The sequence below is a fragment of the Nannobrachium achirus genome (assembly GCF_963921795.1).
Source record: "Nannobrachium achirus genome assembly, chromosome: 17".
In the NCBI taxonomy this organism is placed as follows: Eukaryota; Metazoa; Chordata; class Actinopteri; order Myctophiformes; family Myctophidae; genus Nannobrachium; species Nannobrachium achirus.
Window position 1 is genome coordinate 15,286,353 of NC_137824.1, and position 22,759 is coordinate 15,309,111.

The 22,759-nt window shown below is 45.3% G+C and overlaps 1 protein-coding gene across 1 annotated transcript in view; it reads right to left on the reverse strand.

Moving 5' to 3' along the window:
- nlgn3a (neuroligin 3a) overlaps nucleotides 1–19,044 on the reverse strand; it is a gene marked incomplete at both ends in the record, with an annotated part of 145,916 nt that extends 126,872 nt beyond the window's left edge. Inside the window, 3 exons of the mRNA XM_080746551.1 lie at nucleotides 10,956–11,141; nucleotides 12,768–12,904; nucleotides 18,896–19,044. Of these exons, the coding sequence (XP_080602677.1) occupies nucleotides 10,956–11,141; nucleotides 12,768–12,904; nucleotides 18,896–19,044 (472 nt within the window). The remainder of the gene's footprint in view (nucleotides 1–10,955; nucleotides 11,142–12,767; nucleotides 12,905–18,895) is intronic.
- Between the last annotated feature and the right edge of the window lie 3,715 nt (nucleotides 19,045–22,759).

Consider the following 22,759-nt stretch of genomic DNA (forward strand, 5'->3'; position numbering starts at 1 on the left):
TTATGTACAGTATGTAATCCTGTTTTGTTCCTTATGTTATGTCAGATGTGTGTATGTGTTTTGCATGCTTGGCTGCTGGGTCGCAAGACGAATTTCAGTGTGAACTGACAATAAAGTACTATATCATATATCATATCATATCATCCTTCACTGACTGTGTTACCCCCCCTCTACAGCCAAATATCTCTGTCCAAAATAGCTGATCTACAAGCTCACAACGGGGTTGCGACGCGAGCTGCTATTTTTTGTCCGTTTTGGGAGCAAAATGTTCAAAAGAATATCTCAAATAGCACAGTTCCCCCACACACGTCGCAATGCGGATGATATATATACACAGGGCTTAAAATGGTTAACGCTGTTCAGAGAACCTACGGGGCTTTGTCAGATTGCCCTCCATTGTGCTTGGGGTGTCTCTGTGTTTGCGAGGCAGTGAGTGCCTCGCATTACAAAGCCTCGGGGTTCTCATTGCTTTTCCGTAATAAAAACCCGGGCATTTAGCATGCACATTTACGGTCCTCAATAACCCAGAAGTCTTAACCCCCTTAGGCCTAGAACTATATAGAAAAATTGCAGATCTACAAGCTCGCAGCGTGGCACCGGGCGAGCTTGTAGATCTGCTATTTTTGAAAAGTCGTGAAAACGTGTGCAAATCTTTGAATTTGTGTATTTTTAAAAGCGCACATTTTGTAACTCGAATTTTGCTTCTGTGGGGGTCTCTGGAACAACATATTTTTAGATGGGGGTCCGTGGCCAAATACATGTAATTTTGGGGGTCCTTGGACTTGGATTCAGAAGACATTTATAGAATCGTGTCAATCATTACATTCGAGGACTTGCTTTATAATGTTCGTGACTTTTCAAAAAATAGCAGATCTACAAGCTCGCAGCTTGTAGATCTGCTATTTTTCCACCAGCTAAAGCATAAAAAAAACAACATGACACTAGATTTGCGTTTTTCCCTCCCGGACTAAATAGCTTAATAAAAATGAAAGCTGACATGAGCATGAGGGATCTTCCACAGTGGCTGTCTTTAATGTCCGAGCCGTTTCCATTAAAAGGGGAGCACTTCCACAGAAGCAGAGCTTTTAGCTTGATTACTTACAGGAAGAGGGAAGGGGGGGGGGGGGGGGGGGGGAGTGGGGAAAAAAGAGAAAGAAACCAAACGACCTTCACAGCCTCCTCCCCGACTAGCTCTTCCCACACACGCGCGCGTGCCTGTGTGTGTGCGTGCCTGTGTGTGTGCTCTCACATAGTGACAGACGCCAGCCTTTGCACAAACACACCGTATGCAGAACACATATGCAGACATAGAGAATATATATATCGTTGTTGTCGGGTGTAAACCTTGTCCAAAACCGTTCGTTTTGTATTTATCATTTTAAAAATGAACTAAACTAGTGAAAACAGCCAATCTGCTGTTTTCACTACTTTTGTTCGACGGCCTTGTATGAAGAAGCAGGGCTTTACTTTGCGAAAAAACATACAAATTTGAAACTTGGAGATACGAGGTGTCTGCCTGACAGTGACGATATGCTGTTCCAGATAGCACGCACGCACACACACACACACACACACACATGCACGCACGCACGCACATACACGCACACAAACACACACACAGGCGTAACCAGGCTGACATGCGCACACGACGACTGCCAAGGTGTTGGCGTGTGCTTTTTGTGGGGTTTGTTTGTTTGTTTACTCTGCCTTATACTATATTCATTGTGTATACTTTACTGTAGTCTGTGTATATTTTTTGAGAACTTAACTGTGTAAATATTTTTCATACCTGTCACTATATTCACTGTAATGCACCAACCTACCCTTCGCCAAGACAAACTCCACCACATATAGCACAGGGCAAACACACACCGTAAAACTGACAGCGCAAAGAGAAGTCTGTATCTTTGGCCGTCATCGGCTTCTTTAATATTCAAAGGCCTTCTCTTTGTTTTTACACCATAACGAGTATTAGGGAGGGTGAAAAGCATGCAGATCTGCATGTTCAATTAGTGTCTGAGCGATGCCAGATAGATAACAACATGCACGGTTGTCTAATGTCCTTGTTTATGAACTTCATCAGCCCCGTTATCCATTTGAAGCCAGGGACAAACGCAGATGAGGGAGAGGGAGAGAGAGAGAGAGAGGGAGGGAGAGATGCTGATGCTGACACTGATGCTGGCCTTCAAAGCAGCCAAAGGTACGGCTCCTCCATACCTCCTAACCCTAACCCTACAACCCCACCCGTTCACTCAGATCAGCCAACACAGGGATGCTGACAGAACCCTCGCTAAAAACCCCAGGACAAAAATCCACTCGTCCTAGACAATTTGCCCTTCTTGCCCCCAAACTGTGGAATAAACTCCCTGTCGCACTTAGAACTACAGACTTCCGCTATGGCCTGAAGACTCACCTCTTCAGACTCCAGCTAAACCCATAGCATTACTGTAACACTCCCCCTTCCCTCAATGACCATACATGAAGATAGATAGCATTTTTAGGTTTTAGAAAAGTGTTTTACTGATTAGGTGCGTGGTCTACCTATGTTATTGTTTTTCTAGATTGATATTCCTATGCTGTTATATTGTTGTTGATGTATTGCCATATTATCTTGCTTATTACCTGCTTATTGTAAGTCGCTTTGGATTAAAAGCGTCTGCTAAATTGTAAATTGTAGGGAGAGGGAGAGATGGAGAGAGAGAGAGAGAGAGAGAGAGAGAGAGAGAGAGAGGGAGGGAGAGGGAGAGAGAGAGATAGAGAGAGGTTCCCTCACACAACTGTTGAAACTCCACTTAATAGGCTGGTTGAAGCCGTTCTCGTGCTACTGGGAGAGAGAGAGCGAGAGAGACTATATGCTTTAATGACCATTCTGCTTCTCAAAGTCTCAGATGTGCCGCTATAAGATTACTTGCCACCCAGCCAGACAAGGCGGCCATTTTATTAACAGCAGCTCACACAGCACACACGCTGCAGACTGGAGGGTTATGAGTGGGACACAGAGAGAGAGAGAGAGAGAGAGAGAGAGACAGAGAGAGACAGAGAGAGAGAGAGAGAGAGATGGGGGGAGAGACGAGAGTCTCAGTTCGTCTGTGGAGGCAGGGGTGTCGCACCAAATTCTGGGCCCTGGGTACAAGGATTCACTCACATGTTATGCTTTAACTATTGACAGCAGATATACAAGATGCAGATATACAAGATATACAAGCTCACAGCGCGGCACCGAGTGCCGCGCTGCGAGCTTGTAGATCTGCAATTTTTGAAAAAATCGTGAAAGTTTGTGCAAGTCTTTGAATATTTTCAAATCCTTCTAAGGTTTAAAAAAAAAAAGAAAAAAAAAAGAAAACAATGTTTCTATGTCAGTGGTGCGCTCAAACCTTTTCATGTGAAGGACCCCCAAAATGATATGTATTTGGCCACGGACCCCCCCATCTCAAAATATTTATTTCCTGGGACCCCCCAGAAGCAAAATTTGAGTTACAAATGCTCGCTTAAAAAATATAATATTCCAAGATTTGCACACATTTTCACAACTTTTCAAAAATAGCCACGCTGTGAGCTTGTATATCTGCTATTTTTCAATAGCTAAAGTATAACATAATTCCAGGCCCCTCCACCTCCTTGGGCCCTAGTCCCACTCCCCCCCTGTGACGCCCCTGTGTGTAGGCAGGCAGGCAGGCAGACAGATGGATGCGGTGAGGTGAGATTAGATGGAGGGGGCAGAGCAAAGGGGGCCAGGCTCCGCTCAGATCCCCCTGCCCACGCCGCCAGAGCTGTTATACCTGCCTGGAAGCAGACGGACGGGAGGAGGGCTGGCTTGATGGATCTAACCTGAGAGCGACCGGTAGGGCCCCGTGGCAGGCACGCCCACGCAGGGAGGGACTCACCACCGCCAAACCAAGGCCAGGTCAGAGGCTGGCTGGCTGATCGGGGGAGAGAGAGAGCGCGAGGAGGCCAGGGGGGGAGGATGATGGCTGGAGGGGCTGGGATGATATAGGAGGACCCGGCTTATTAAACGTGCATCAGGAGGAGCATAAGGCCTTCCTCTGAAGAGCCGTTGTCACTCCTCCCGCCGCCACGCCGGCTTTGAACGGGAAGCCTCCGCCGTCAGACGGGGGAGTCTAGCGACTGCAGGCAGTGATGATGACAGTGTGTGTGTGTGTGTGTGTGTGTACAGTGGAAGTAGGAATACACTCATTAAATACACAGACACACCGGGGAGCTCCAGAACCAACAGCGTGTCAACCATGATTCCCTTTCCTTTACCTGGACCTCGTTATCCCGCATCTGAGCAGGCAGGGAGAAAGGCATGTGTGTGTGTGTGTGCGTGCATGTGCGTGTGCGTGCGTGCAAGCAAGGCGTGCATTTTCGTCCGCATATCATATCTAATTCCGCTGCATGATTCGAACAGACCGCATTCAGTGTGACACACCATACCTCTGTTTCTCCGCTGCTGCCTGTGTGTGTGTGTGTATGTGTGTGTGTGTGTGTGTGTGCGTGCGCGCGCGGCGGTGCCACGACAATTCATTTGTATTCATGGGCAAATCAGAAATAGTCAAACCGGGGGAGAGAGAGAGAGAGAGACGGCGTCGAAACAAAAGCCGCTTTTGTTTACAATCTTGTTTCCTGCCTTGATTTCCATTCAGAGTGCAACGCAGGGAAAACTCAATAAAAAGGGCGCTTTCCCTTGGATGCAACAGCTTCAACGCACGATGGGAAATCGCTACAGAAATCCATGATTACACAACCGCCCGAAACCAGGTGGTCGCCTCGTGCCACAGCTTATAATTCATTTGATTATAGATTTTTGTTGCTTCAATCTTCACCTCTCCATTGGATTCGGGCACTTTGATTTCTCTACCTTGTTTAGAAGCGTAGTCTTGGCAACTAGGCAACACCGGATTTCCAGTCTGCTGCTGCATGGAACGGTAGGGGATCCAAGGTTGCAAACGCAGGTGCAAGCAAGGGTGTAGCACCAAATTCTGGGCCCCATGGGTACAAGGATTCACCACGGGGGCCCCCATGAATGTTCTTCATAGGGGGAGGAGGGGGATCAACCCATTTAGACTGGGAACGCATTATTACGCGTACCGGTAGCTCACGGTGCCGCGCTGCGAGCTGATCTGCCATTTTTGAGAAATCGTGAGAATCTTTCAAATCCTTCGAAGGTTTTTTTGTCAGTGGTGCTCAAACCTTTTCATGTGAAGGAAGGACCCCCAGAATATGTATTTGGCCCACGGACCCCCATCTCAAAATATTTCGTTCCATATAAAACATATTAGTTCTAATTAACAACACATAATTTCTTATTATGGCTTTATCCTGTCTTAAAGTGTCCTGTAAATTAGGATGGGACCAGGGGCATAGTTCCACCGATTTAAAATGAGCCCAATACAGAACTAAAACTTCCTATGATTGGCCGCTAGTTGCGCTGTTTCCCCCCCCCCCCCCGGCCGATCGCAAAAAGAATTGTTCTCCATTGGACCCCATTCATTTTCCCCTTTCGTTTTCTAACCTTAATTAACACTTTCATACATACTTTATGGTTCCTATCGCTAGTTAAAAATTGCCTTTCAATCACGATGATATGCGTTTTGTGAAAATAAGGTCCCATTTATGTTAAAATTGATGATAAAGTTGCGGGGGCGTGGCCAACTAAACTGATACCAGCCGGCTGTGTTCTTCTTCGTGTGCTGTACATTCTCCCATGTATCCCTGCGGTTGCATGTGACCGTTGGCAGCCAATAGCATCCTCTGGTGCCTTTACAATCTATGATGGCAACACCCATGCCAAGGACCCATATTGTGTCATTTGCGCTGCATAGAAACCAATGGCTTCGCTTTGTCCATATCTTTTATACAGTCTATGGATGGGACCGGGCTAACTCTATAATGGTTGCAAAGGCAGGTGCGAGGGGGAGGTGAAAAGACATTTCCTCTACGGTTGCCTGTGGCCCACTTGAGTCCTAAACTTCATAATTACCAGAATCTGTACTCTCTGAGAGAGAGAGAGAGAGAGAGAGAGAAGACTGAGTGAAATCAGATTGCCATTGGTTATGTTTCGCAGCGAGAGTCCCGGTGTGATAGAAGGCTTCCTGTTTCAATTTGCTAGGATGCTTGCAAGTTTTTTACAGGGGTCCCTTTTTTTCCTCCTTCATATCCCATCAGTGGGGCATACATTTCCATTCAGGGGGAGGAGAAAAAAAAGAAAAAACACCCTCGGTAATATCCAATTTACTGGGAGAGGGAGAAGAGATGGTTTCACTGGCAGCATAATAACATGCTACGTGAAGCGTGGCATTATGGAGTGTGAATAAAAAAAGCGCATTTGTGTGTTAAAAATTTTCAATCCAAAAGAAGCAGTCATCAGTCATCTGAGGAAATCAAGGCAATTAGTAACTCTTTAACCCTCGAATACCGGGAAACGCGTTCCCGAGTCGCGTTAGATTTGAACCACTTTAACCATTATTTTGTGGTTTAACTATTGAAAAATGCAGACATTTTTTGTATTTTTGAAAAAACGTGAAAATGCGTGCAAGTCCTTGAATATCTTTGACCCGATCTTTGAACCGACTTCTAAATCCTTCCTCTATGTTTCTCAAACTTGTTCATGTCAAGGATCCCCAAAATGACATGTATTTGGCCGCGGACCCCCATCTCAAAATATGTCGTTTCTGGGACCCCCCAGAAGCAGAGATTTGAGTTACACAAGTTTGCTTTGAAAAATATATATTGAAAGATTTGCACACATTTTCAAGATTTTTCAAAAATAGCAAATCCACAAGCCGCGCTGTGAGCTTGTATATCTGCTATGTTTCAACAGTTAAAGCATTCAATAATTCTAGGCCCTAAATGGCTTAATGCAAATTGGAGGACGCCAACACTTGGCAAATCCATGGGCACTGTAATGGGAATCAACACCGAGAAGCTCAAATGACCGCTTTCTAATGCATGGTGGTCTCCTAATCAAAAATCCAAAGAATCCCAGGGATTCTCGTCCGCCTAGAGACAAGGGTTGGGGGGGGGGTGGGGGTACAACAATTATGCCTGTTAATAGTGTTCCTGACTGCAGTGTTGCCTACAAGACTTGACCCTCTCTAATGCAAGAGTTGATTCCTTTAATGCAATTCCAGCCATGCTTACCTGCTGTTAAAAACCTTGCATTAACGCCAAAACATGTGTGTCCAAATCAACATGTTGTAAACATGTTCACGACACGGCTCACGGTGGAAAGTGTGGTTCCGGGTAAATATCCCTCATTTAGGACATTATCGCCACATAAACAACCAGAGAATACAGATATATGATAACAAAGGAGAAAAAAATAAAAATAGTCGCACACCCCCCAAATCATAATATCTCATATCCTGCCATGTATGCGACACTATCAATTAGAGGCAAATTCGTATTGCCAGCCTTAAAACGGATGGATGAACATATGAGCGGGCTGGTAATTATTTTCAGTAAATGATGATGCAGTGTCCATGTGGCTCCGCAGGGTGCCGTTTGGATCCTGGCGATGGTTTATGGGCAGGGACATACTGGGCCCCTGATTCAGCCCGGGAAAAAGAGTTGGAGAGGCCCTCATTGCGCGCTATAGAGAGAGAGATCGCTCTATAGCACTGCTGCTACTCAAAGATTTGTGACAAAGTGACAAGCCAGTGGGCCAATTACATGAGTTATATTTCGTTCTACCACTTTTTCGAGTCACGTGTTCAAATACTGGATTCTGATTGGCTAAATTCCGGAGGTTATGAGAGGACAACTGCCGCAAAGTTGTGTGTCCGAGATCAATGCGCCTCAGTGTACATCCGGGGACTTCAGGAGGTAGTCGGAACACCTTTCCCCCAACCAACAAATGAAGGTCGCAGCGGTCCTATGTTTACTAACGTGCGTACTATCGTCGCCGATTTATTTGGATCCAATGCAATCCGCCAACTTTAAAGCCCCTTTTCTCTGAACCTATGCCTTTCTGGAAGCGAACAGCCTCTATTTACGGCCGGAACGGTACTTCTAACTGACGTTAGCTTAGCTGTAAGCTAGACGCATGGATTAGTATGGAGTTGGCGCCATCTGTTGGTGAGTAGAAGATGTTGTTTGTGGAACTATCTGCTGTCTCGCGGAAGTTTTATAGGCAATAATGATTGTAACTTAAGATCCTTGCAAGTTACAACTATGTGTTTTCTTTCATGTATACGGGAAAAAGTGGTAGAAAAGCTATTTACCACTCGGGGTCGGACATTATGCTCTCATAATGTCCTGAGTGAGGGTGTTATCGGACTCGGCTGCGCCTCGTCCGATAACACCCTCACTGCGGACATTATGAGAGCATAATGTCCTCTCACTCGGGGTAAATTGCTTACTCGTTGTCGGGTGGAAACCTTGTACGTCCAAAACCGTTTGTTTTGTATTTATCATTTTAAAAATTATTTAAACTAGTGAAAACAGCCGATCTACAAGCACACAACGCCTCGCGGATGCGTTGTGTGCTTGTAGATCGGCTGTTTTCACTACTTTTGTGCAACGGCCTTGTATGATGAAGCAGGGCTTTGCTTTGCGGAAAAAATTACAAATTTGAAACTTGGAGATACGAGGTTTCTGCCCAACAGTGACGATTTACTTTGTTGGCCGCCCAGCCCCCAAAATGGAACAAAGGCCGACATTTTATTTTTATTTTTTTCCAAATGGCCGGCCTGGACCGGCCGGGAATGAGCCGGCCGTTCGGGAGTTGTCCCGCTTTTCCCAATGGCCAGCACGTCCCTGTTTATGGAGGCTCGGCTCACAGGCATAATGGTTGTCTCTACTTGTGTGGGGACATCAGTAAGACATCCTCTCAGAAGTCACACAGGAGCGGCAGGGCTCCGTCTTAATACCCAGCGCGCATTAAGAGGGACATATGAGCGTGAGGGATGAGCATCGCATGTCCAGGTTAAACCGTTAAGAGCTGGAATTATTTTATACTTTAGCTATTGGAAAAATAGCGGCAGCCTCGGAGTGCGTCCCTGGAACGACATATTTTGAGATGGGGGTCCGTGGCCAAATATATGTAATTTTGGGGGTTCTTGACATGGAAAAAGTTTGAGAACCACTGATATAGAAGAAGATGGATTTAGAAGACCACTTTAACCACGCGACTGACCAGACTTATATATAATAATAACCAGACTTCTGTAACTCAAATCTCTGCTGGGGTCCGCGGCTAAATACATGTCATTTTGTTCCCGAAAAAAGTTTGAGAACAGCCGATTCAGAAGAAAGTTTAGAAGACATTTATAGTATCGTGGTCAATATATTCAAACACCCCCCAAATTACATGTGTTTGGTCGTGGACCCTCATCTCAAAATATTTAGTTCCAGGGACCCCCCAGAAGCAGAGATTTGAGTTATAGAAGTCTGCTTTGAAAAATATATACCTGTAGCCTAAAGATTTTCACAAATTTTGACAGCACAATCATCAGTGTATTTTGGATTGCATATCACATTTGTGTTTCCAGATATTTAACCACTTCACTTCAACTTGGGACATTTTTCAAAAATAGCAGATCTACGAGCTCGCGGCGCGGCACCGCAAGCTTGTATATCTGCTATTTTTCAACGGTTAAAGCATAAAAATAACGGTTAAAGTGGTTCAAATCTAAAGCCACGAGGACGCGTTCCCCGGGCCTTAATGCATTAAACCCGCATTGCTGTATTTAGTATTAAGGACATGGCCATCACGGGCAGTAAATCATCATGGAGTAGCATTAGGCTAGCCAGAGGATAAACAACATTGCTCATGATGGGTGGGGGGTGGGGGGGAGGGGGGGAGGTACTATGTTCCATTAAGCATGACAGTGGACGCTACTAAAACGCTCCCCAGGTACAACATGTCCTCCTTTATCTTCCTTACAAACACAAAGCATGGGCCCAGCAACAACGTTCAGTTCCGCCGCGGAATGCTAAATGCAGTATATGTGCCACCACCACTGTCACATACAGCGACACGCATGTTTTAAATACACACACACACACACACACAGCCCTAAAAGCTGCCTGCCGCAGATATTCTCCATTTAGTTACGGGAGTGGGGCATCAGGGTCATTTAATTTGCAAAACACCTGTTTTCTTAAAATCATCCATTCCTGGCGCTATACAGTCACATAAATCATCCGATAAATCACTATCTCCATTGGCTGTCCCGAATACACCACAAGCAGCAGCAATCCACAAAGCATAGATAGCTCTGTACTCTTGAGTTGGGCGTAGGGGTGCAACATTGAATCGTGAACTGTATAAAGAACATGTGGTGAGCTTGTAAATCGCAATATTGTTTGTGCGACAATCAGGGCAGGCATTTCATGGCCGCCCTTGCCCCTCAGTTTGGCCTTGTGCCCCTCAAACCAATGGCATGACCTGAGGCTACAGTGGCCTTAATGCCCCAGCTGACTGTACCACTTTCTCCTCTGTCTCTTGCTCGTCGATATGTATACTGAAGACACCAGTCTCTTTCTTGTCATGTAGACACCAGTGTCTTTTATTGAGAATCTGAAATCTTAACTCCCCCCGAGTCCCCATCTTTAAACCAATCCAGTGACTTTGATTGGTGCAGTGCTGAGCATGGATCAGATTGTAAATACCATCATTTATCTATTTCACTGCAGATTAGGTTATCATCTCTAACCCTTAAATTCAACAATTTTTTTCAATGGACTAAAATATTGTTTTATTTGATGGCCTTCCTGCCCTGGCATTTGGCCTCCAGGGACAACACCAACTGCCAAGTGTCCTTGCCCCTAAAATGACTAAATTCCAGGCCTGGCAACAATGTATAAAATCCAGCGTAAGTGATTCATCAGACTAATTGATTATGAAATCAATCAACTATGAAAAAATGTATGAAAAGAAAGTGTCCCGCTAGAATGCTCGCTAAGAAGGTCATCGATAGTTGCAGCCATGGGTGGGTGTCACGGCCTCTTACCTTCGGAGTGGTGGGAGAGGGTGAGCAGGCTGACGCAGGACGCCCCGATGCCAGAGCCGAACACAGTGATGCGGTTCGAGTCCCCTCCGAAGAAGCCGATGTTCTCGCTGATCCACCGCAGGGCCTGGATCTGGTCCAGGAGACCGTAGTTCCCCTTGGCCGCCTGGTCACCGGTACTCAGAAACCCTAGGAGACACACAGGGACGATGTTAGAGAGGCAGGGGATGACATTTCTAAAAGGGTCTTTTGGTGAAAATAACAGACATCCAAGCTCACGATGCTTGATTTCTACACAGAGAGGGCAATTCTTTCAACATAAGATGCTGCATTCAAGTTCAGGAGAGTTTGGACAAGGCAATTCTCTTGAATGCTGCCTTCTGGCATGGCATGGAATGAAGGCATTTGCATTTCTTTCACCATAGTAAAAACTGCTTTCATGGTCTTGAGAGGGCACTTTTTTACAGACGTATAAAAGGGCAGGGGCTCAATCCCCCTTTGGATGTCTATGTGTGCACGTGCCTACGCACACGCACACAACACACATGAGAGCAGGCAGGACCACGTATATCATGAACAGTAGGACAGCAGCCAAGTCAAATTTTATGACTTGAATGTATTGCACCCATTTGGAGGCATTCGCTATACCGTAGATAAAGTAGTTGGGGACGTTGTGATGCTCAATCAAACACAGATAAATGATGTTAGGCCACATGGCTCTAGTTCATCCACTTTGACTATTATTTCATGTTTTGTCAGTGCAGGGCAAAAATAGCACATCTACAAGCCCACATCGTCACATCGTGACGAGTTGTATGCTTATAGATCTGCTATTTTAGATCTGCTATTTCGGGCATGTTTTGCCTATAATTACATGGCCAAAAACAGCGACACCCGTTTGAAGATGGTCCTACATGTTAGAGCAGTGGTTCTCAACCTGTGGGTCGGGACCCAAATTATTTTGAGGGGTCCCCAGATGATTAACTTAATGTGCAACATTGTTTTCTCACTCAACAGTAAACAAACCACTATAAAGTTTAAGTGTATATGCCCATTTCTAAAGTGAATTTTAAGGACTTTTTAATACTTAAAAAATGACAAATTAAACATCAAATTGTCAAATATTAGAGGCAGAAATTGTGAAAATAGCCGATCTACATGCTCACAACGCCTCGCAACGCGAGGCGTTGTGAGCATGTAGATCGGCTATTTTCACAATAGAACCGTGTTATACAAAATCTACTGCCTCAACTCTTAGTGCTCGTCAGGGTGGGAGAGGGGGTCCCCAGTTAAAATACGATTATTCTGAGGGTCGCGGCCTGAAAAGGTTGAAGACCACTGTGTTAGAATGCACCTGGCTGGAACCAGGGCTCTCCACTTCAGCACCACGGCCAGAGATCCTCAGTAAACCATTGACACTCAGAGATGAGAGAGATTCTTCAGAACCACGGACAGAGACGTTTCAAGAGCGGGACGTATAAGCGCTGATTGACAACCTGTATTATCACTCCTATAAGTCGCCGTGTGTATCTGGTCGACGACACACAAATAGCCTCATCACCGTCTTCTTGACAGATTTAGTGAAACACCTCCTCGGTATCTCTAAAAACACCTTGGCACCTTCGCAGAATCTTCTCACCCACACACCCACGCACTCATACATTCCCTCCTCCTCCGCCGCAACAGTCAAGAGTTTCCTCTCCAGTGCAACATTGCTTCCAGCCGCATTTCAGGGCTGAACGGCTGTTACAGAGATCTGTATCTGTGCACAGAAAGGAATAGCCTATTTAATTGCTAGATCCATTTAAACTATACCTGCCCTCTTCAAGCTGACAAGTCTGCGCCGGCAGTTTGTCTCACTTTGGTTCGCTGTAGTCTGTTGGGTGTCTGTGACGTTCTTTTTTTTGATAGACAAGGAAGGGACGGGCTTCGTGGGAGGAGGAGGAGAAGAACTGTCTTGTTTAGAAACGGAACAGCTTATTACTGTTAATTCCCCCTTCTTTATCATTAATGCCCCCCTATTTATGGCGCTGTAGTGCAGTGGTTCTCAAAGTGGATTCCATGGACCCATTTTGGGGTGGTCTAATTTGGGGTCTAACTCTGACAGTGTACATTTGTACACAGTCAGAGTTAATGGGAGACCTTTTAAATTTCAAAGTTTGAGAACCACCGCCGTAGAGTATTGCACAACGCCACGTCCATGTTTAGGGTGAAAATAGTCGATCTACACGTACAGATGCGCCATTTCAAAACGTCAGCATTTCATGTACTTTTCCTGCATTTGTTTCTGTAAATACAGTCGCGGTTAAAAGTATTGGCACCCTTGCATTTGTTTAAAAAAACACACAACACACAATGGTCTAGATTGCGCACAGTGAAGGAACGTCAAAGTCTCTGGAGATGGACTTGGAGCCTTCAGATTGTCCATGTTTGGCTGAAATCTGACCTCTGACCTCCTGACAATTCTCTTCTTTTTTATTTGCTCCATGCTCAGTGTGTGACACAAAACAGCAGAATGAGGGATTTACTCCATTTAAACTGGGTGGATTAGTGGTTACTAAAGATTTATGCAAATTTCTGTGTAGAATGAGCTAGGATTCTGTATTTATTCTAGTTTTACGCTGTGCTCCTCTGCGAACCAAATACTGTACGTTGATGCAAAAATATGTTTTCAATTGCCAAGCTTCTAGAAGATTTTTTTTTTCCTGTTTTACAAATGCAAGGGTGCCAATTCTTTTAGCCACGACTGTACTTGTTTTCTAAGGTTCTTTCCACTGTTTAGCCTTGCTCACTCTTCTCCTTTGTTAATGAAAACAAAAAAGCACTTTTCGACACTTCTTTTCATTGGAAATAAGAGTCTGAATAGCATTACATAACAAGACCTTTACAAATGCCCTCCTTTCTCAAGGTTCTAACAATTTAATAATCATTATCTTATGCTTTAACTATTGAAAAATAGCAGATATACAAGCTCACAGCGCGGCACCGAGTGCCGCGCTGCGAGCTTGTAGATCTGCTATTTTTGAAAAATCTTGAAAATTTGAATTTTGACCCGATTAAGTGTCTTTTGAATCCTTCTGAGGTTTTAAAAAAAAAAACCTATGTTTCTATGTCAGCAATCTGGCCAGCCATCGTCAAAGAAAAGGTCCTTTTCACTTAAATGGAGCTCAGTTAGTCTGTTCTTGAGAGACTACTATGTCAGTGGTTCTCAAACCTTTTCATGTGAAGGACCCCCAAAATGATATTTATTTGGCCACGGACCCCCATCTCAAATATCTAGTTCCAGGGACCACCCAGAAGCAAAATTTGATTTACAAATGTTCACTCTAAAAATATATACAAGTCAAAGATTTGCACACATTTTCACGACTTTTTCAAAAATAGCAGATCTACAAGCTACGAGCTTGTATATCTGCTATTTTTCTATAGTTAAAGCATTCAATAATTGTAGGCCTAAATGGGTTTAACTGACAATCCACTGTCTTGCCGAAGGAATGACGTGTGAAGTTCTCAAGTGGCACAGCTGTAGATCCACTATTTTCGGCAGTAGAGGGGAAAAAGGCATTGGGCCTAAGCACAGGTACAAGGGTTTAAGTGGACTATAAGGACTATATCGGTGGTCTGGCATGTTTAGCCTATATTGACTACAGCGCACAGTAACCTTGACCAGGAACCGTTTTCTAAAGCAACGTTTTTCAGCCCAAGAAGGAGCCCTTAGCTGAGAGAGAGAGAGATGAAGCCCTACTTCACCCACACTACATGTTGTATAACATTGGGGTTGCAAACTTCTTAATCGATTTCATACATAGATTAGTTTGACAGCACTGTCATCAATCGATGTTGGATTCATGCTGATGTGTATTTTCAGACATTTAACCGCTTAAACTGTTGATACTTATAGTAAACCTTTCACTATGTACTTGGTCTGCTCTTTTTTCCCTCTACGCCAAAGCTCTTTGCCGGAAATAGCCGATCTACAAGCTCTCAACGCCTCGTGCTGCGAGGTGTTGAGAGCTTGTAGATCTGCTATTTTTGAGTGTTTTCAGATATTTAACCACTTGAACCTCAATACTTAATATACTTGACCTTTCACTCTTTCACTCTGTCTACTCTTTTTCCCCTCTACACCAAAGCTCTTTGCCGAAAATAGCCGATCTACAAGCTCACAACTCCTCGCAGCACGAGACGTTGTGAGCTTGTAGATCTGCTATTTTTGGCTACAGTTCTCCTCAGAATATAGGGATGCAAGGATTCAAGTGGTTAATGCAAAAAAGAAAAGCATCCTATCGCACAAAGATTTGTCGGCCCCCCCTGTAGTAACTCTGAGGACCCCCTAGGCGTCCCGGACCCCCTGTTGAAGACCCCTGTTCTATCTAAAGCATACCATGTTTCTTTTTGTATTTCTTTTATTTTTTTAAGTAAGCCATTCCCCAAGGATCCATCATATTCTCTTCAACCAACCTGTATGTGTTACCACTCAGCTGTGTCATCAGAAAAGCACCAAATTGATTTTCATAGTTATGCTGATGACACCCAATTATAGATTTCTGTATCCCCAGATGGTTTTAGCTGCGTTGACACCTTGGTGAAGTGTATTTCTGACACAAATGTCATCGGGGCCCAGGGAGAGAAACTGACAGTAAATTGGCAATCTTTTTCATTCTGCACCCAAAAAAATGAAAAACAGGCCAAAAATCCCTGTGCCATTATTGACACATTATTGAATGTCATTGTGACATTAGAAAAGAACATGAGAAATGTCACTAAATTATCTTTTTAGCATTTAAGGATCCTTGCTAGAGTACTGGTGTTCTCTTTCTCTCTGGCTAATACCCAAAAGTTCAAGCATGGTTTTCGGTAGTTGGTTCATTTACCGTAATGCTCCTCTGTCTGGTCGACCGGAAAGAAAAAGACGCTGTTGGTCGGTTACAACTTGTGTGCACAACGCAGTAGCACAAGAATCTGTAGGAGCGGTGTCCAAAAATGTGTTTTTAAAAATCTGCCTGATGGTGGCGCTAAATAGGACAGATCCATGTTGGCTGTAGATATACTGTCATACTGTGTACTGCTTTGCGTGATTTTAGGGCAAAATCTGTTGGAGCAGGGTCCAAAAATGGGTTTTGCAAGAATCGCCTCATGTTAGCGCTAGAAGAGGGGCATGTGAGAAATGAGGGGTGGAGGTTGTGGTTTGGCAGCCAAGGAGTGTGTGTGCAAAGTTTGGCATGGATAGGGCCAACGGTGGCAGAGATATGAGTAGGGGAAAAGTGTGATGTGACTGACAGACTGACGGACGGACAGACAGACAGACTGACAGCCGGTGGAGGTTTTGATAGTATCTGCGACCTGACGGTTGCAACAAGTTACGTTGGATATTTTCATAATTCATTCTTCATAGATTAACTGATATACCTTATGATGTATGTTAAGCTACCTGGCAACACACAGATGACTTAAAACCAGCCCCGCCTTTACCAGCTGCAACGTTACAATGATGAACACGTTAATGCATTACTGAGTACAATCCAATAATATGATTATAAAAACGGCCATTCTGCATAATGAGTACTTTTGTAGTCTACTCACGTACAGTACATTAAGGCTGGGCAATATATCGAAAATATATCGATATCGAGGTATCAGCATGCGAGGTATACATATCAACGAAGACAGCTTGAAATGAGGTATTGGTGTATGTGTCAAATTCATTAACAGACACACTATGCATGCACGTAGCACATGCAAAAAAGCTGTCCATCTGTAACCAGGTGTGGTTATTTCAGTAAAACCATTGTTGGAAAAACGGAAATAAGGCATTTAATGTATTATTCTATGTGTGCTGAGCGGTGTGCATGCATGGATATGCTATTCATTATCTGGGTTAGGCAGGCAGTGGACCTAAAGCAGAAACACATTCAAAATGAAATAATGCAATTGTTTTGACTAATATCGTGAGTAATATCGATATCGAGGTATTCAACAACGTTATCAAATATCGAAGGTTTTCCTAATATCGCCCAGCCTTACAGTACAGTTTTTGAATACGAAATTTAAAGGGTTAGTTCACCTCCAAAATTACTTTGTCCCCCTCCTATTGATTACTCAACCCATGGAGGCTCTTTGTGTCTCCATACTACTGCTGGTCATCAAATGATTGGCTTAGGAATGCGACATAAACAAAAACAATATCCATGAATTCAAGTCTCCATGGGATGAGTAATTGGTAGAGAAACCGTCATTAGAACACTGAGGGTTCCGAAGGTTTCCCAGTTCGATCCCGGGCTCCCCCAGAGTTTGTGTCGAAGAGTCCTTGAGCAAGACTCTGAACCCCACATTGCTCCCGGTGAGCAGGTAACAGGTTGGTGCCTTGCATGGTTTCCTCCGCCACCGGTGTATGAATGTGTACGTGAATGGGTGAATGTAATGCACAATCTCTGTAAACGGATAGAGGCGACATATAAATGCACCATTTACCACACACACACCCCACACACCACAGGCATGCACACACACACACACACACACACACACACACACACACACACACACACACACACACACACACACACACACACGCACACATGCACACATGCACACACACGCACACACACATGCACGCGCACACTTTTATGTGTGTGTGTGTGGCACACACACACACAAATTGTCATCTCCCAGAGTCTCCGCAGTTCCATTTTCTCCATGTGTACCTGCTGTACGCCTATAATTTATATTTATATGTTATCTGTAACATAAAAGGTTTTCCAGGCAACCTTTTACAGCCCGCGATACAGCCCGAGATTTCATTGCTCGCAATGCGAGCAATGAAATCTCATTCAAATACATTTGATTCAATGAGGACGTCCTGACCTACCGCGAGCGACAGCGCGTCGTGCCGCGACGTCGTCCCGCGACGCGACGTCGTCCACCCTTCCGGTTTTTCGATTGCGGAGCCTCTATTTGAGCGAGGTTTCTTTGCAACGTCCATAGAGGTAAATGGCCTTGTCCCGCCCCCCCCAAACACTTTATATTATTATTTATTCATTTGATTGGTTCAGGCTACGTCGCAACGGCCGGCGCTGCAAATGCGGACGGTATTTCGCGGCACATCGTGTCGCGTCGCTCGCTCGCGTGCAGTGCGCACGAGGTGTTAGACGGAGAGATTGAAGAGAGATTGAAGGGATAATGCAATGCAATCTGTCTCTCTCTCTCTCTGTACTGTGTCTCTCTGGAATCAAAGCCTCCTCCTTATGACCTCCGCGTGTCCTATATCTGTGTGACTCTGCCAGGTGGATATGTTACAATTCCCCCGCTTCCCCCCCTCTCTCTGACACCACTACGCTGCACGCAGGGGCGTCACAATGGGGGGGAAAGGTGGGACTGAGTTACTAGGGGCCCAAGGAGGTGGAGGGGCCTTAATTATTTTATACTTTAGCTATTGAAAAATAGCAGATATACGAGCTCACAGCGCGGCACCGAGTGCCGCGCTGCGAGCTCGTAGACCTGCTATTTTTGAAAAGTCGTGAAAATGTGTGCAAAATCTTTGAATATATGTATTTTTTAAGCTAACTCAAATGTTGCTTCTGGGGGCCCTTGGAACTAAATATTTTGATATGGGGGTCATATGATATGGGGGTCTTCTTCGTGGTCAAATACATAACATTTTGGGGGTCCTTCACATGAAAATGTTTGAGCACCACTGACATGGAAACATAGGTTTTTCAAAAAAAACAACCTTAGAAGGATTTGAAATGTTCAAAGACACATTTTCACGATTTTTCAAAAATAGCAGATCTACAAGCTCGCAGCGCGGCACTCGGTGCCGCGCTGTGAGCTTGTATATCTGCTATTTTGCAATAGTTAATCAAAGCACAGAATGTGAGTGAATCCTTGTACCCAGGGTCCAGAATTTGGTGCGACGCCCCTGTCTGCACTGTATAGGGTCTCACACTCTGAACACATAACAGTACATCCCAGCCCAGTCTCCTCCCCTGTACACGCCGTGCATCTCCCATGGATCCTCACACACGTCTGTGTAATCTCCCGGCTGATGTCTGACTTGGACAGTGAGCCCTCTCTTGGGGACATCAGAGCTCATGATGTTAACCTGTTAAGGCCTGGGGATCATTTTATACTTCGGTGCCTTCGCTGTGAGCTTGCACATCTGCTATTTTTCAATAGCTAAATCTTTGAAAATATATGTATTTTTGAAGCGAACATTTGTGACAAAAATGTTGTTTCTGAGGGAGTCCCTGGAACTAGATATTTTTCGTGGCCAAATACATATCATTATGGGGGTCCTTCACATGAAGAAGCTTGAGCACCACTGACAAAAATATAGGTAAAAATCTACAAGCTGCGAGCTTGTAGATCTGCTATTTTTGAAAAGACATGGAAATGTGTGTAAATCTTTGAATATATGTATTTTTAAAGCGAACATTTGTAACTCAAATTCTTGCTTCTGGGGGTCCCTGGAACTAAATATTTTGAGATGGGGGTCTGTGGCCAAATACATTTTTGGGGGTCCTTCACGTGAAAAAGCTTGAGCACCACTGACATTGAAACATAGGTTCTTAAACAAAAAACCTTAGAAGGATTCAGAAGACACTTCGGGTCAAAATATTCAAAGACTTTTGCACACGTTCCCGATTTTTCAAAAAATAGCAGATGTACAAGCTCACAGCGCGGCACTCGGTGCCGCGCTGTGAGCTTGTATATCTGCTATTTTTCAATAGCTAAAACATAAGACAACGCGTAATAATGCGTACCCGGTCCGAATAGGTTAACACGCAGCCCTCTCCGGCGCCCCGGCCCCGGCTTTTGAATGATGGGTGAATCGGGGAGTCACACAAATAGATCAAAGGCGAAAAACCCTGGAGGAGTCCCCACGGCGGCCTCGGTGTCCATCAAACCCTCCGATGTGGACACGAGGTGACACCTCGGAGACACGCGTTCAATCCCCTCCTCCTTCTCTTTAGCGGCTTCTTGACATTTTCAGAGGCCGCTGTGGCTGCGTGTGTCGGCATAGCGGCGGCTTGCCTGTTCGTTCAATAACACAACGCTCGCTCACTGTCTCCCCGTTTGTTTCCCCCTCGTCCATTTCATGGTCCACGGCTCGGCGTAATGATAAGCGGCTGTGAGTGTACGACGACGTCCCCCGGGGACCGTGCGGGGTTTTTGGATATCAACAATGCGAGAGACAGAGACAAGAGACCCTCCCCAATGAGTTTTTGATTAAGGCGCTTCGACCGGGAATTCACACATTATTACGTGTTATTACTTCAACCGTTATTTGATGCTTTAACTGTTTTTGTGACCCCGATTCTAAAACAAATCTTCTAAATCCTTCTTCTAAAATCAGTGGTTCTCAAACTTTTTCATGTCAAGGAGGACCCCCAAAATTACAGGTGTTTTGGCCGCGGACTCCCATCCCAAAATATGTTGTTCCAGGGACCCCTCCAGAAGCAAATATTTGAGTTACAAATGTTCGCTTTAAAGAAAAAGATATATTCAAAAGATTTGCACACATTTTCAACGATTTATTCAACAATAGCAGATCGAGTGCATACTGCGAGCTTGTAGATCTGCTACTTTTCAAAAGTATAAAATAATGCCAGATCTTAATGGGTTAAGGTCAGCGCGGCAACACTCTCAGCTTAAATAAACCCTGATTAGAAAGCAGCTGCTTGGCCGCAAATTAGCTATTTTATACGATGGCATGTTTGCAAAAGAGCGCGCTCATGTCCGTGCGTGCGTCCTCCCAAATGCGCGCTCGCCGAACGCGTGCTGCTGTGCGCCAGAGGTATAGGCATCATTACAGAGGCCCGCGACACGGGGGAGGGTGATCTGGCTGGCACCTCCCCCACCGAGATGCCCCCCATGCCGCTGCTGCCCTGCCCCCACGCCCCCTGTTGGCCCGCCACATGCGGCGCGGGGCGGGTGGAAAGGGCACAGGCTGATCACCGGGAGGGGCAGGGTAGAGGCGGTGGTGGCGGCACGGGGAGAAGAAGCAGAGCGAGAGACAAATGGATCAACAGATGGTCCCCTTCACACGCATCCCCGCGGATGACAGAGCAGCAGGGCCCATGCGGAGAGAGAGGGAGGGAGGAGAGAGGGATGGAGCCAGAGAAAGGGGGGATAAAAGAAGCAGGCACGTGCACACATGGACATCAAAGGGGGCTTGAGGGGCTTGAGCCCCTGCCCTTGTATCCGTCTGTAAAAAAGTGCCCTCTCCAGACCATGAATGCAGTTTTTACTATGGTGGAAAAAAATGCAAATGCCCCCTCTTTCCATGCCATACCTTGAAGGCAGCATTCAAGAGAATTGCCTTGTCCAAACTCTCCTGAACTTGAATGCAGCGTCTTATGTTGAAATAATTGCCCTCTCTGTGTAGAAATCCAAGCCGTTATGCCACATTAGGGGTGGATATTGGCAAGAATCTCGAGATGCAATACGTATCACGATACTTGGATCACGATGCAATAGTATCACGATATATTGCGAATCTTTGCGATGCGATACTAATGTGATACCATTGCAATACATCAGCTTTAAAAGCTGAAGGCGCTGCTCTAATGTTGTTTTTGTCGTTTGCAGCCATTTTCTTGAGAGACCTCACTCACTGAACCGTGGGAAGGGGAAGTACTTGTAGCTACTAAGTGTAGAGTGTCAGGACCGGACTTCTACCATTGGTTCCTATGCATGGGAACATATTTTATTTTCCTCAAAGTATCGCGATACTATGGCCTGAAGTATTGATACAGTTTTGGCAAAAACACTATCGCGATGAATTGCCATATCGATTATATTGCCACCCCTACGCCACATCCACAGTATTCACTTGATTATGCTTAGTTCAGTGTGGTATCAAGCACCGAAAATAGCCGACCTCCAAGCTCACAACGTGTCGCAGTGCGACGCGTTGTGAACTTGGAGGTCTGCTATTTTTAATATTTTCACCAAAAGGCCCTTTTAGAAATGTCTGCCCCTGCCTCTCTAACATTCTCTGCACGTCCCTGGGAAGAAGGGAGGGAAGGAGTGATGGGAGAGAAACTGAGAGAGAGAGAGAGAGAGAGAGAGAGAGAGAGAGAGAGAGAGAGAGAGAGAGAGAGAGAGAGAGAGAGAGAGAGAGGGAGAGGGAATTTCAGTTGAAGGGCTTTCTTTTCCCTCCCTCTCTCTCTCTCTCCCTCCCTCCCTCTCTCTCTCTCTCTCATCTCTCTCTCTCTCTCTCTCTCTCTCTCTCTCTCTCTCTCTCTCTCCTTCTCTCTCATCCTGGCGTATCCCCATAATAACCAAAGGACAACAGCTTTCTCATGAATCCTCTCGGGTGCCGGGATTGAGAGCAGATGTGACTCTCCCAGAATAACCCTGATTTATGGAAAGGGTTCGCAGCACTCCAACCAATAAGAGTATCGTCGTCGTCCGACGAAAACCTCGTACGTCCAAAACCGTTCGTTTTGCATTTATCATTTTAAAAACGATTTAAACTAGCGAAAACAGCCGATCTATAAGCACACAACGCCTCGCACCGCGAGGCGTTGTGTGCTTGTAGATCTGCCATTGTCACTACTTTTGTGCGACGGCCTTGTATGATGAAGCAGGGCTTTACTTCGCGAAAGAACGTACACATTTGAAACTTGGAGATACGAGGTTCCCACCCGACAACGACGGTATGAGACAGCGGGTGGGGGTGCGGGTGGATGATGCAGAAGAGGCGGGTGGTGTCTGTGTGTATAAGGAGGAGGGCTGCTCCGCCATGGTTAACCCCATCAAAAGATTACATCGAACGTCATGACCGATGCGTGGCGGGGGCG